The sequence below is a fragment of the Microcaecilia unicolor genome, chromosome 9, assembly GCF_901765095.1.
Source record: "Microcaecilia unicolor chromosome 9, aMicUni1.1, whole genome shotgun sequence".
NCBI classification, from domain to species: domain Eukaryota; kingdom Metazoa; phylum Chordata; class Amphibia; order Gymnophiona; family Siphonopidae; genus Microcaecilia; species Microcaecilia unicolor.
The window spans coordinates 15,074,163-15,087,978 of NC_044039.1; the positions used below are offsets into that span (position 1 = coordinate 15,074,163).

Consider the following 13,816-nt stretch of genomic DNA (forward strand, 5'->3'; position numbering starts at 1 on the left):
CTACCTTTGCTGGTGGGGGACCCCAATCCCCGTCAGCCGAGGAGGTCCTCTTCTTCCTCCGACGGCTTCGTTCTGTTTCTGACGTCCTGCACGTTGTACTTGCAGGATGTCAGACTCACAGAAACAGAACGAACCCTTGCAGATCAGCCAGCAACGTTCTGTTTCTGTGAGTCTGACATCTGTTGCTGGCTGGTCTGCAAGGCTTCGTTTTGTTTCTGTGAGTCTGACGTCCTGCACGTCAGAAACAGAACGACCGAAGCCTTCGGAAGAAGAAGAGGACCTCCTCGGCTGGCGGGGATTGGGGTCCCCCGCCAGCAAAGGTAGCCCACGGTGACGGCGGGAGAGGGTTGGTGGGGAGGGGGGGGGGTTGAGAGGATCATCGGCAGGGGTCATCAAAGTTGGCGGTGGTGGTGGGGCGGGGGGGCTAAAATGTGCCCCCTCACCTCGTGCTCTGGCTCCCCCCTCCCACTGAAGTCTGGCAACGCCCTTGCGTGCCCATTTCGGGTGGGAGCACTTACCACCCTCCACTAAGGTGGGGCGGTAAGGGCTCCTGCACTACCCCGGCAATAACCAGGCAGCGGGCAGCACTGCACGATTACCACCGGGTACACACCAGCGCTACAAAAATAAAAATATTTTTGCAGCGCTGGAAATGGCGTGCACTGGGGGTGGGAACTACCGCTGGGCTGTTGCGATACCCCGGCGGTACATCCCTTTTTAGCAAGCAGTAAGCCCGTGTTGGGTTTACCGCTGCTTTGTTATATTTGCCCTTTAGTTATCCTCCAGTATTGAGTGAGTCACAATCCTATAAACTACAGATGAATTTATTTATGGATCAGATTATTCAGGTATATATATATAAATATACCTATATCCTCATGGGCAGTTCTGGAACTGTATGAAAATATTCAAAACAAATGCAAAAAAAGAAAAAGAAAAACAACAACCCCACAACGAAACAAAAAATACAAGCAGCAAAGAAAAAAATAGTGAAAAACTAGGGGCCTGATATTCAGCCAGCGATGATCAGTGTTTTGCCGGCACTAAACCAAGAAATTCAATGCTGGGTTATGTCCTGGCGCTGGTACTGAATTTCTGGATTTCCAGAGCTGGCTAAACATCTGCTTATCTGGTAAAATGACCCTGTAGCACTACTCAACATAAAATCAATCTAGGACAGTGCTTCCCAAATCTGGTCCTGGAGGCACCCCAGCCAGTCAGGTTTTCGGGATATCCACAATGAATATTCATGAGAGACATTTGTATACACTGCTTCCACTGCATGCAGATGTCTCTCATGAATATTCATTGTGGGTATCTTGAAATCCTGACTGGCTGGGGTGTCTCCAGGATCAGGTTTGGGAAATACTTCTCTAGGGTATAATGTTTTCTATAGTCTCCAATATCATAAATTCTACGCCTAAATAGAGACCACCTAATATTAAATGTTATTGGCTATTGTGAAAGGTGCACAGTGTCAGCATATTTATCTTGCTAAGGATAGACGTCAATTATACCGTCATTGCACCGTGGGTCCTAGTAATACATGTCCAATATTCATCAAACTTTTATTAACCAAATGAGAGGGAATAAATTGGCACCTTCGAAATCACAGAGAATCCCAGGCTTTAGGCCAATCCCTCGGGCGCTCCCCCAAGGCCCTCTCACCGCACTTCTGACCACATCTGTGGGGTTTCCAAAGGCAGGACTGACTCCCAATTAGAGAGCTGCACGGGAACGGGGTTTGCGGGAATCCTGCGGAACCCGCTGGATTTCCGCAGGGACGGAAGTAGTTCTGTGGGGTTCCCGTGGGGACGGAAGCAGTTCCTGTGGGGTTCCTGCGGGGACGGAAGCAGTTCTGCGTGGTTCCTGTGGAAGTGTAAGCTACACCTGCACCAGCCTCTCATCTACTGAGTACCAAGTTCTTTGAGTGCTGTCTCCTTCTCCTCCTCTTCCTCCTTGCTTTAACAGTACAAATGTGGAAAATTTTCCATTAAGGAGGTGGTAGAGACACAAATGATGATGGAATTCAAAAAGGCGAGGGATGAACACAGAGGATCTCCAATTAGAAAATGGAAGTTATAAAAAACCTAACCTTAAATGGCTGCATGTGTGTGGATGTGTGAAGTAATACTTAGATGGCGACTCTGGCTGTGATTAACTAGGGCCAATACCGGACAGACTTGTATGGTCCATGTCTAATATATGGAAGTCTGGTTTAGGATGGGCTAGAAAGGGCTTAGACAGCAACTTCAGTGGCTGGAACATAAGGACAGTTCTGGACAGATTTTTACGATTTGTGTCCCACAAATGAGAAGATGAATAGACTGGAGTGGGCTTCAACGACAACTCCAGCAGTTGGAACATAAGGAAAGGGCCAGATAGACTTCTATGGTCTATGTTCCGGAAACACAAAAGAAAGACCATAATCAAGTATATAATATCACACTCATTGATTTAATCATGAATTGATAATGAGTGTGACTATTGGGCAGGCTGGATGGACCATTTAGGTCTTTATTTGCTGTCACTTACTATGTTACAATTAATCCTCTTTGCTCCCGGGCTGATGAGCAGACCTCAGCTCCGACACAGGCATGAGCATCGGATGTCACCTGACCTACTGGCGCGTGCATGTGGTGACCTCTCAGCACACAGTGCCAGTAAATCAGAGACAAATCTTACATGTGCACACCAGAGTGTTCCAAGTTTCAGCTTTCATTCCTTCCTTGCCTACTGTGCTGTGGCTCAAATCCAGAGAGAGTGAGGGAGCTGACTGGAATTTTCTTTTATGTACTATTAAATTCTTGCGGGGACGGGTTGGGATGGGTTACATTTTTGCGGGGATGGATGGGGATGGGTAAGATTCCAGTGGGGACGGGTAAGATTCCAGCAGGGACGGGCGGGGATGGGTAAGATTTCTGTCCCCGTGCAACTCTCTACTCCCAATGTTTTTGTTCCTTCTCAAAAAGGCACAGCATTGTTTTGAATTTTTGTCATAGAACAATATGTTGTTGGCCGTCACTGTATTGTTATATGTTTTGATGAACATAATTGATTAATTGAATGGGTTCCTGTTAGTAGTATTATATTGTTCCATGGCAGAAATTTAAAATGTTGTTGTCCTCTTTCATGAAGACCCGTGGATGGGATAAAAGGCAGGGTGAGGGATGTGGATACACATTTTTTTTTTTTAAGTTAGACAAGCGTGAAAGTTTTCTCGGAAAGAACTGCCCACACCCACCTTTTTCTATTTTTTCTTTTTACTTACCGTCCCTTTTCTCCATTTTGTTTGACCTTTTTTTTACTTCCAAACGATGCAAACAACAACCAAAACAAACAAAACCCAACACACACTTCCAGAACATAACCAGAATTTCTGATCCTTAATTATGACATTTTCTTGTCGTTCAATTTCTGACATTTTTTTTTAATTTTCAGGTGAATGCAAATTTCCATCTGTATGAGGGCAAAAATTAATAAACATTTATTTTGATCCTTTCTCTTCTATTCGGAAATACCAATTAATCGTGATGTGTATATATAGATATAAATAGACAGGGATATATATGCACATGCTTGCATATATCTGTCGGAACTGTTCTGGTTAGATCATGTAGATACAATACCAAACTTGATGGATATAAATGAATTATCAAACGTGATTTTAAAAACAGCAGAAATGCAAAGTTAGGAAATAAAATGCGAAACATGTCACCTTATCATGCAATGATTCTTCTAGCTGTTTTCTGAAGCTTTCAGAGTCTTGGATTAAAATATTCTAGAATGGAAACAAATTTGTAAATGTGAAAATGGATAAAAATGAAAATACCAATGTTTACTATCTAAGCACGTTTAACTCTAGCTGCGCAGAGCTCAATTTTCAGAAGAATGCCGAGCATTTGACAACTGGCCAAAGTCTGGCCAATTAACTGAAGCTGATTTCCAGTCAAACCAAGGGCCCTATTTACTAAGCACCGTTATAGGCGAGTTAACGTTTTTAACACAAGTTAATCATGTACGTGCCTACAATATCCCTATAGGCGCCTACACGGTTAGCGCACGCGCTAAGTGTAAGCATGCTAAAAACACTAATGCACCTTAGTCAACAGGGCCCCTAGTTGGATAGACTTGTGGCCGATAATTATCCTAAATCTGGGTGGCTAAAATTTCCCCAGTAAAGACAAGCTGCTTAGTCTTGAAAAACTAAACTTACCTAGTTAGTACTGAGTCAGCCATAGCCAGTGAATCAGGGGTGTAGCCAGCCTTCCGTGGGGGAGGGGTCCAGAGCCCGGGGGGAGGGGGCACATTTTAGCCCTCCCCCCGGCGCCGCCCCCCCCCCACCACCGACATTGCCGCCGCCCCCCACCGCCGCGAACCCGCCGCCGCTGCAGCCTACCTTTACTTTTGCTGGCGGGGGATCCCACTCCCCGCCAGCCGATGTCTTCTTCTCAGTTGCTTCCTGCTCTTCAATTTGTTTGCTGACGTCCTGCACGTTGTACGTGCAGGACGTCAGACTCAGAGAACAGAACTGTTCTCTGAGTCTGACGTCCTGCACGTAACGTCAGCAAACAAATTGAAGAGCAGGAAGGACTGAGAAGACATCGGCTGGAGGGGAGTGGGATCCCCCGCCAGCAAAAGTAAAGGTAGGTGGCGGCGGGGGCCCCGGCCCCCTCAGGCCCCACGTAGCTATGCCACTGCAGTGAATACTTCTCAAAATCCCTTTTCCTCCCACTGGGTTCCATCAAAAGAAATTCTGGAAGAGCTGAAAGTGCCATAGTCTGTTCTCTGGTACTCAATGGTATAAAAGGGCTACAGTCACGTGACAGGTGACCAAGGAGTGAAGAACCACCACCAATGAATGAGCGATGGTTCCCAAACCTGGTCCCGGAGACACCCCAGCCAGTCAGGTTTTCAGGATATCCACAATCAATATTCGTGAGGGAGATTTGCATGCGGCGAAGGCAGTGCATGCAAATCTCCCTCATGAATATTGATTCATGAGTTTCCCCCCAGAAGCTAAGCAAAGATTGGGTGGCAGAGCCGGTGGGGGGGGGGGGGGGGGGGGGGGGGGGGGGGCTGGTGGTTGGGAGGCGGGGCTAGTGCTGGGCAGACTTCTACGGTCTGTGCCCTGAAAATGGCAGATACAAATCAAGGTCAGGTATACACATAAAGTAGCACATATGAGTTACCTTGTTGGGCAGACTGGATGGACCTTGCAGGTCTTTCTCTGCCATCATCTACTATGAATATTTATTGTGAATAGCCTAAAAATGCTGACTAGCTGGAGTGCCTCCAGGACCAGGTTTGGAACCCATAGATATAGAGACTGGGAAAGAAAATGCAATAATTGAGCAATCTGAACCTCATCAAGATGGAATCCTAAACCTCTGAGTTTACGGTTCAGATTAACACAGAAAGGGCAGCAGTAAGGAAGCTTCCTCAGGGGTCCTTTTACCAAGCTGCGGTAAAAAGGGGGCCTGCACTGGCAACAGCGTGTATTTTTCACGCGCGCTGAGGCCCCCTTTCACTGCAGCAGGTAAAGGGCTGTCTTTTTTAAAAAAAGAAATGGCCGTACGCCAAGTGAACCACTTGCCACTCGATCATTTCAGGGAGGCACTTACCGCCGCCCATGCTAAACCAGTGATAACCGGTCAGCACGCGGCACTGCCCAATTACCGCTAAGTAAACACCTGCACTACAAAAATTAAAATATTTTTGTAGCGCCAGAAGTGGCATGCGCTGGGGGGTGGAAACTACTGCCGGGTTGCTGCGGTAGCCCGGCGGTAGTTCCGGATTAGCGAGCAGTAAGCTTGCGTTGGGCTTACCGCTGCTTTGTAAAAGACCTCCTCAATTACTAAGCTATAGCAGCTCTAACTTTGATTTGAAAATCATAAATTAGTCAATTCTACTAACTAGTCACTACCAAACAAACATTGACATTGGAATTTATAGCCTAGTACTGCACAAAATCTAATATTTTTTTTGAACATTGCATTTTCTTTGTATATTGATTTTTCTTTGTATATTGATTTTTTGAATTTTGTATCCAGTTTCCTATGGACTTTCTGTTTTTGGTTCCCCCTCTCCTTTTCAGTGGACTGTTATCATGTATTTTGTTATCTTTCCTTTGTATCTTTTCTGGTTTTCTTTGTGAAAGTGTGTTCTTTGATGTACTCTACACTATAATGCAAGAATCACATACAGGCTCTTTTACTAAAGCACATTAAGTTTTTGCACTTAATCATCTTAACAGCAAACACTAACATATCGATAAGTGCAAAGGCTGCCGAGCACGTTCAACACAGTGACGGAAATATCACCAGCCCAACATGGCCGCTGGCAGTAGTTCCGCCTCAAGCGTGCACCATTTTTCGGTGTTACGGACATTTTTTTGCCATAATTATAGGCGTGGCGCTAACCCAGTAGTAATCAGTTACCGCCACCTCAATGGATGGCGGTAAGCGCAATTTCGCTGCATGGCCATGGCTATTTTCAGCCATTTTTACCTGCTGTGGTAAAAAGGAACGCAATGTGCAGCAAAAAGGTCCCTGCCGCTAATGCAGGGCCCTTTTTACAGCAAATTAGTAAAAGGACCATTAAGTGCTAGTTAGCATTTAGTTAGTACCTCCCACTAACTGCAGTATGCAGTCCAAGTCCATTCTCCACTCACGACCAATGTTCCCTCTAAGCTGTGCAGGAGTCCTCCACCTACATTCCAGCCAGCAGGTGGTGCTGTTTCAATATCACATTTTCAATAGCAAGGGACAGGCAAGCTCTGCAGGACTCCAGGGAGCCTGCCTGATATTGGAGCACCACCCCCCACTGGCAGCAACGAGGTTGGAGTACTCCCCCTCAGCTTAGAGGGAATATTGCCAATGACCCGCCTGTGTGCACAATTTAAAGGGTCCTTTTATTAAGGTGCACTGAAAAATGGCCTGCGGTAGTGTAGACGTGTGTTTTGGGCACGCGCAGAACTATGGTTTAGCGCACCTACAAAAAATGCCTTTTCTAAATTATTGGTGAAAACGGACATGTGGCAAAATGAAAACTGCCGCGCTTCCATTTTGGATCTGAGACCTTACCGCAAGCCATTGACCTAGCAATAAGGTCTCACGCGGTAATGGTCTACGTGCGTCAAATGCACTTGATGCGCATAGCGGATGTGCGTCAAAATTGAAATGACCGCAAGGGCCACGTGGTAACCGGGTAGTAACTCCAATTTGGCATATGTTGGGTGCTCGTAAGCCCCTATGCGGCTTAGTAAAAGGGCCCCTAATTGAATAATGAGCCAATTAGTGTCAATAATTTAACAAGCAATTATTGCACCAATTGGAATCAAGATGTAGGTGCATACATTTAGGCATGTGATCCACGGCTATATTTTACACATGACCCAAAAAAGAGGGTGCTGAAATGGGAGGGTCACGGGCTGTTCAGGGTGGATTGTGGCTGTGGTTTCGTGTTACATGTGCAATTACAGAATGGGGGGGGGGGGGAGTCACACAGAAATTTAGGTGGGGGCATTTGCACCATGTTTCGTTGGTGCAAATGGACATGCCTAAATTTAAGCATGACCCCCAGGATTTAAGCGCTATTCAGGTTAGGCATGGCTTAAACATTAACATTTGCTATTCTATAAACCACACCTAAACTTTAGGTGTGGTTTATAGAATAGCACTTAAGTTTTTTCTGTGCCAGTTCTTTTAGGCACGATTTACAAATTCACCCCTATATGCATGTGAGAACTTAAAAATGCAATAAACTGTACATATGTTAATTTCTACATATATATGTAAACCGGCGATTTGTGCACACTTTAAAATTTCTCATTCATGCATTTTCATATACTTTTATCCAGCTTTTTAAAGTCCATATTTTATGCTGATGTGCATGTTTTGAGGAACTCATAAGCACATAAGCACCGCCACGCTGGGAAAAGACCAAAGGTCCATCAAGCCCAGCAATCTGACAGCAGCCAATCCAGGCCTCAAGAACCTGGCAAAAACCCAAAATTTAATAACGATCAATGGACTTTTCCTTTAGGAATCTATCCAGACCCCCTTTAAACTCAGCAAGGCCGGCTGCGGCAAAAGGGGGCCTGTGCTGGCGTCAGCGCATGTTTTCGAGACGCTCCGAGGCCCCCTTTTACCACATTGAGGTGGCGGTAAGGGCTCCTGCGCTAACTTGACGGTAGTTGGTGAGTGATTATCTCCAGGTACACGCCGGCGTTACAAAAAATATATTTTTGTAGCACCGGACGTGATGACGTCCTAGGGGTGGGAAGTACCGCCAGGCTGCTGCGGAAGCCCAGCAGTAGTTCCTTTTAAGCGAGCGGTAAGCCCGCATTGGGCTTGCCACCAACTTTGTAAAGGGGTCCTCAATGGATTACAAAGTTTCCTTAGAAGATTCACGCATTATTCATTCATTCTTGAAGGTAGTCACTGCATATATAGTTGCTTATAATTTTGGAACTTATGCTTAAGGCAGTTAGGTTCTTTTGTATTAAAACTATAGAAATGTTTTTTTCAATGTCAACAGGGAATTGCAATATATATTGGCTACTTATTAATTTTCCAGTGAATATATTTGGAAACCAGTGTGGTAATGTTTCTATTTTTATTTTGGTGTCTTATTCGATAGATGTTTATAGATTTTTTATGTTTTTATATTTGTATTTATTGTTTGTAGACACCTGATGAAGGTTATCTTTTAAATATTTAGGCAGCACACCCCTTAAAATTAATTTGCTCACAACCTCTTCTAGGCCTCTCTTCTAAACTTACCTTATCTTCCAGCGCGGCCATTCTCTCTTTCAAATGCAGCTGTAAGCGTTCATTGGATTCCGTTAGAAGTCGATCTACAGTATCCGATAATCTCTTGTTGTGCTCCTCATTCATTTTCTCTCTTTGCCTGGCCTTAAGTATCAGAGAAGAGGGGGGGAAAAAAAAAAAAAGAGGTCAGTCATCTTTAGAGGTGTGAACCAATTTTTTTTCATGATGTTTAAAGCGATGTCCAGCTAGTTTGCATTTTCTTTTTCAATTTTGTTTCATTTGGAAACAGTGTACGCTATCGCAAATAGTGCACCGTATTTCCAAAATGAAATAAAACAAAAGCACAGTTTATTTATTTTTTTTGTTTCGTTTTCAAACAAAATGAAGCACTGTTTTTCACTGCATTTTTTGATTTCACTTGAAAAGAACTCTACGCCCCCTAGTCATTTTCACACTGACCTATCCAGAGAGGTGCAGCGAAGTGAGGATGATTAATGAATAACTCTTCATCCAGAAATTAAATTATGCTGTTTGTTAGTTTAAATCTCTGTTCAGCTTTCAGTAGCGGGAGTAAAGTTACACTCTTCTCTGACAAATTAAGCTAGAAGAGAGACAGAAATGTAGAATGGCATCTCTGAAATTCACCTGTGTTATTAGACTATGGACTCAATTTAAGGATATGTATAGCATGGTAGACTTCTGTATGCATTCATTAAGGAAGGCCAGCGAGGAGCATGCCGAGCAGCCGCACATAACATGGCGGCTGCCGCATGGCAGCTCCGTGGCCTGAGCAACCCCCCCCCCCCCTTCCGGCTTCCCCTTGACATCTGGGTGACGTAGCAGGAGGCCCCGGCCACCATTGGTCGGGAAGCCGGAAGGGGGCGGGGCCTTGGGAGGTCCCCATGCACCGCATAAGAGCTGCCAATGAGACGGGGGAGGTCTCTTTGTCGGCAGTGAGCGGTGCAGGAGTTTTTCATCCCAGTGATAGCCGGCTATCAGATCAGCTGATTTCCCGGTCGCCTTTTTTATTTTGCCGTTTATACTTATCATTTTAGGTGGAGAAGACTAAAAGTAGAGGGCAACCAAAGTTGCTGCTCGGTTTCGGCCAGAACTGAAGCTGAAACCATCGCCTTGCTATCCCCCCCCCCCCCCCCCCCCCCCCCGCAGAAAGCCAGTTTCCCCAGACCAGATTTCTTCCCCCCCCCCTGCAGAAAACCTATCCCCCCGGGCCGCCCATCAACTCTGCCCTCCCTCTGCTCATAGGCCCTCCCTGAGTCTACCTTCGAAGCCCTGGTGGTCTAGTGGTCTCTTCAGGACAGGAATGGACATGTTTTTTTGGGCCCGCAAGAAACCGTTTTGCACCTGAATTGATAAAGGCTTAAAGTAGGCAGCTTGTTGGACTTCTCACCCAGGCATAGGACCTATAATGGACAAGTATAGCAAAACGGCCTACTTTGTCCCCAAAGCAGAGAAAGCAGCACTAGGGGCCTCTCTCGTTTCTATCTGACTTTCCTTTGCCAATCCACTGCCACCTTATAATGACCAGTCTAGGAAGAGCGAACCGTTATTTCTTACTGTGCAAGTGAGGAGCTACAAGACTGGTTTTCACAAGAAGAAGTCACTGTCCGCTACAAACATCAAAATATCCTGTTGAGATTTCCATACAGACAACTTCCGGCCTTGTTAGAAACAGGAATGAAAAAGAAAATGCCAGCAATGCACATTGATACCCTCTGGAGTTCCTGATTCTTCTCTTCAAGCTGAGCTTCTAAGTGCCTCATACGTTCTTCTATGTTTCCGTGTCTTTCTTCAGCCTGTAATAAAAGATAAAAAGCTGGTCTGACTTGAAAAAAAGGTGGGGACGTCTATATAAGTGACAACTATATATATATATATATATACACACATAGAGAGAAAGAGAGAGAAAGAAAGAGAAAACAAGGCAAAAAGCAAGCTATGGCTGACCGCAAACTGAGTTTCTGAAAACAAAAATTGTATCGAAACAGGCAGTTGAACTGCGTCGCTTGAAATGTCTCAGCTACAAAAGGCCTGCTACACCCAAGCATTGGCAAAACACTGGATTTATTTATGAGCCATGAAGTCAGCCATATGTAACATGCAGCTCGGGTTTGGGTTTAAACATGACCTGCTATGGGAAGCTTGAAAGCTCCGGAAGCACTAAACCGCAAAATGGCTGATTACCAATAGAGAGAGAATAAAAAAAGAGATTTAAAAGAAGAGACAATAAATTAAAAAGTGGATGGTATCTATTGAGCAATAGAAAGTAAAGTCCAGTAGGACTACCTTCCTGCGTATGGAGATCATTTCTTGTAGCTTAGCTTCCATAACATATTGATAATCATCAGATGAGGTAGAAGAAGTTGACTCAGACTAACAAATCAAGGAAAAGGAGAGGGAGAAAATTGAAAAATCACAAAAAAAAGATATTAATACCGAGTAGACCACAGCACAGAATGGTTAAAAGAAAAAAAAATGTAATTTGAACAAATTCATCACTCTAATTGGTGCAGTAATAAATGACGGACTACCAAAATACATGGCTATTTAGTTGATATAATGCACTCGATAAGAATAAACTAAAACAAACAAAAAAATGAAATGCGACAAACTCTAACTCATGAGATACATGAAGGCATTGATGGTTAGTGATGGTTAGGAGGGGTATGCAAGGCAGAACATTTTCATCTCATTTTGTTTTTCTTTGGTTTTTTTTTTTTTAATTTTTATTTTGTTTGGTTTATTTTCAATTTGTGTTGTTCCATTTTGTTTTGGAAGAGCCAACTCTATCGCTAGAAAAAGCATACTAACTAGTAATAGGATTCACTAAATGAAATAGTGAACACCTACTACCGAAAAAAAAAAATACAATGCAAAAATGCACATCTCTACTGGTTAGCCAGAGAATTTCAAAACCTGAAACCAAACCAGTAATAATGCCTGGAAGTGCATTTAAAAAAAAACAAAACAGAATACCAGTCAATGACTTAGAAAAACCCATAATAAAATACTTATTAAATGAGTCTTAATATGCTATTGGAATGAAAACTATATTCAAGGATTTTAGGATACGATTGAGATGAACCAGCAATGTATTACTATATTATAAGGATTCCCAGTTCAGCCACAACATACAAGGATTTTGGTATGAGTGTGAGTTGTGCGTTAAAAGATTTAGCATAACATTGATAAATGGAACAACCCTTTTCTTTGCTAGAAGCAACCAAGAACAGAGCTGCAACCTGCCGATGGAGGAACGCTAAGATGTCCCAGAAACAACGGGATGCGTGGTCCAGGACCTGAGTGGATGGTGAAATGAGGAGGAGGAATGATGGGTGTTTTCACTAAGGTTTGTGCGAAATGAATATATTGTAGTCACACATTGCTAATTTACTCTTGAATATTTTACTTGCACTGTTACTGCTGTGTTAGTTATACTGATTGAAATGTGATTGGAAATAAGTCAAGCAGCATGATAGATTACAAGTAGTTTAGGGCATCCAGGTTGGGAAATGTTATTTATTTATTGAGATTTGATATACTGTTCTTTACAATAGCATCAGAGTGGTTTACAATTCAGATTATAAGATCGGAACACAAACAGAGTAAGTAAGGGGCCTTTTGACTAAGCTGCGGTAAGCGATGCCATGCGCTCATCGCAGCTTAAAATGGCTTACTGCAGGACGTGCTTAGGTATCCCGTGGTAACTGTGCATGCAAACTGCACGCTAAAAATTATTTATATTTTTAGCCCAGAGGGGGTGTGTCTAGGGTGTGGAGAGTAGGCATTGCTGACCAATCAGTTAGTGCAGCTACGTTATCACGTGCTGATTACTGTAGGATTCCGTAGAACCCCCACCATGGTGGTATCTCTATTTTTTTGTATATTTTTCTTTTCTGTATTTTGTTTGTAGCTTTTAACTTTTTATCTTCACTGGTTTAGAGCTTTTAATCTTTTTATCTCGACGAAGCAGGGACCTGTCGGGGTCCGGTGGATAAACGAAAAGTGCAGATAAGTGTTCGGTGATCTTAAGTTCTTTCAGCACACAGTGAAGATAAAAAGTTAAAAGCTACAAACAAAATACATAAAAGAAAAATATACAAAAATAGAGATACCACCGTGCTGCGAGATACAGTGGTGGTGGAGGTTCTAGTCAGTGATTACAAGCAGTCACAGAAGCTTAAAGGTCCCGATACAATTTGAGGACAGAAGCCAGCTGACATTATCAGACAGTTCCTCGGTATAAGACCTTAAGTCCGCGGTGGAAATAAAGGTTGAAGTGAAAGCTTTTTGGGAGTACTGTGCCATATATTCTGTGGGGGTAATTGATATTACAGATTACTGTAGGATTAGCATACGAGCCGTTACCAACTACAAAATAGGTGGTGGTAAGTGTTCATGCGGCAACGTATTTTTTTAACAGTCATGCGTTAATGACAACATTAGCACGTGGTCATTAATTCAAAAAATGAAAAAAAAAAATCGGCCATTTTCCAGCTGCAGTAAAAATGGCATTAACATGCAGGAAATACCCACGCAAGGGTGTGCTCAGGCCACTTTTTGCCACAAAGGACCCCTAAGAGAATTAGAGAGACAACCATATTCAGCCTGCGATGATCAGCTGACTTTTAAAATGCTGACTGCCGCAGGCAGAATTTGACTAGAATCTTTAACGTTGGGTCAAATCTTGGCACTAAGTATCCAGTTCGTGGCTAGCCTCCAGATGTTATCCAGGTGCCGGCCGATATTCACACTGGTACCCAGATAACTACCTGGATAAGGTTTATCAGGGCACTTACCCAATTGATGGACTGAAAAATCATGTTAACATGTTAAATCCTGGCTCTGCCCCAGTGGCGTACCGAGGGTGGGGCGATGGGGGTGGTCCGTCACTGGTGCAAGCTGCAGGAGGAGTGCGGGGAGCAGCCGCGTGGCTGTCGGCTCCGCTGGTTCCCTGCTCCCTCTCCTGTTCCGGGGCAGAGGGAGCAGGGAATCGGCGGAGCCGACAGCCGCGCAGCTGCTCT

The 13,816-nt window shown here is 44.0% G+C and overlaps 1 protein-coding gene across 1 annotated transcript in view; it reads right to left on the reverse strand.

The window, feature by feature from the left end:
* PPFIA2 (PTPRF interacting protein alpha 2) overlaps window positions 1–13,816 on the reverse strand; it is a 342,348-nt gene that overhangs the window by 65,135 nt on the left and 263,397 nt on the right. Inside the window, 3 exon segments of the mRNA XM_030214146.1 lie at window positions 3,719–3,781; window positions 8,787–8,918; window positions 10,505–10,588. Of these exon segments, the coding sequence (XP_030070006.1) occupies window positions 3,719–3,781; window positions 8,787–8,918; window positions 10,505–10,588 (279 nt within the window).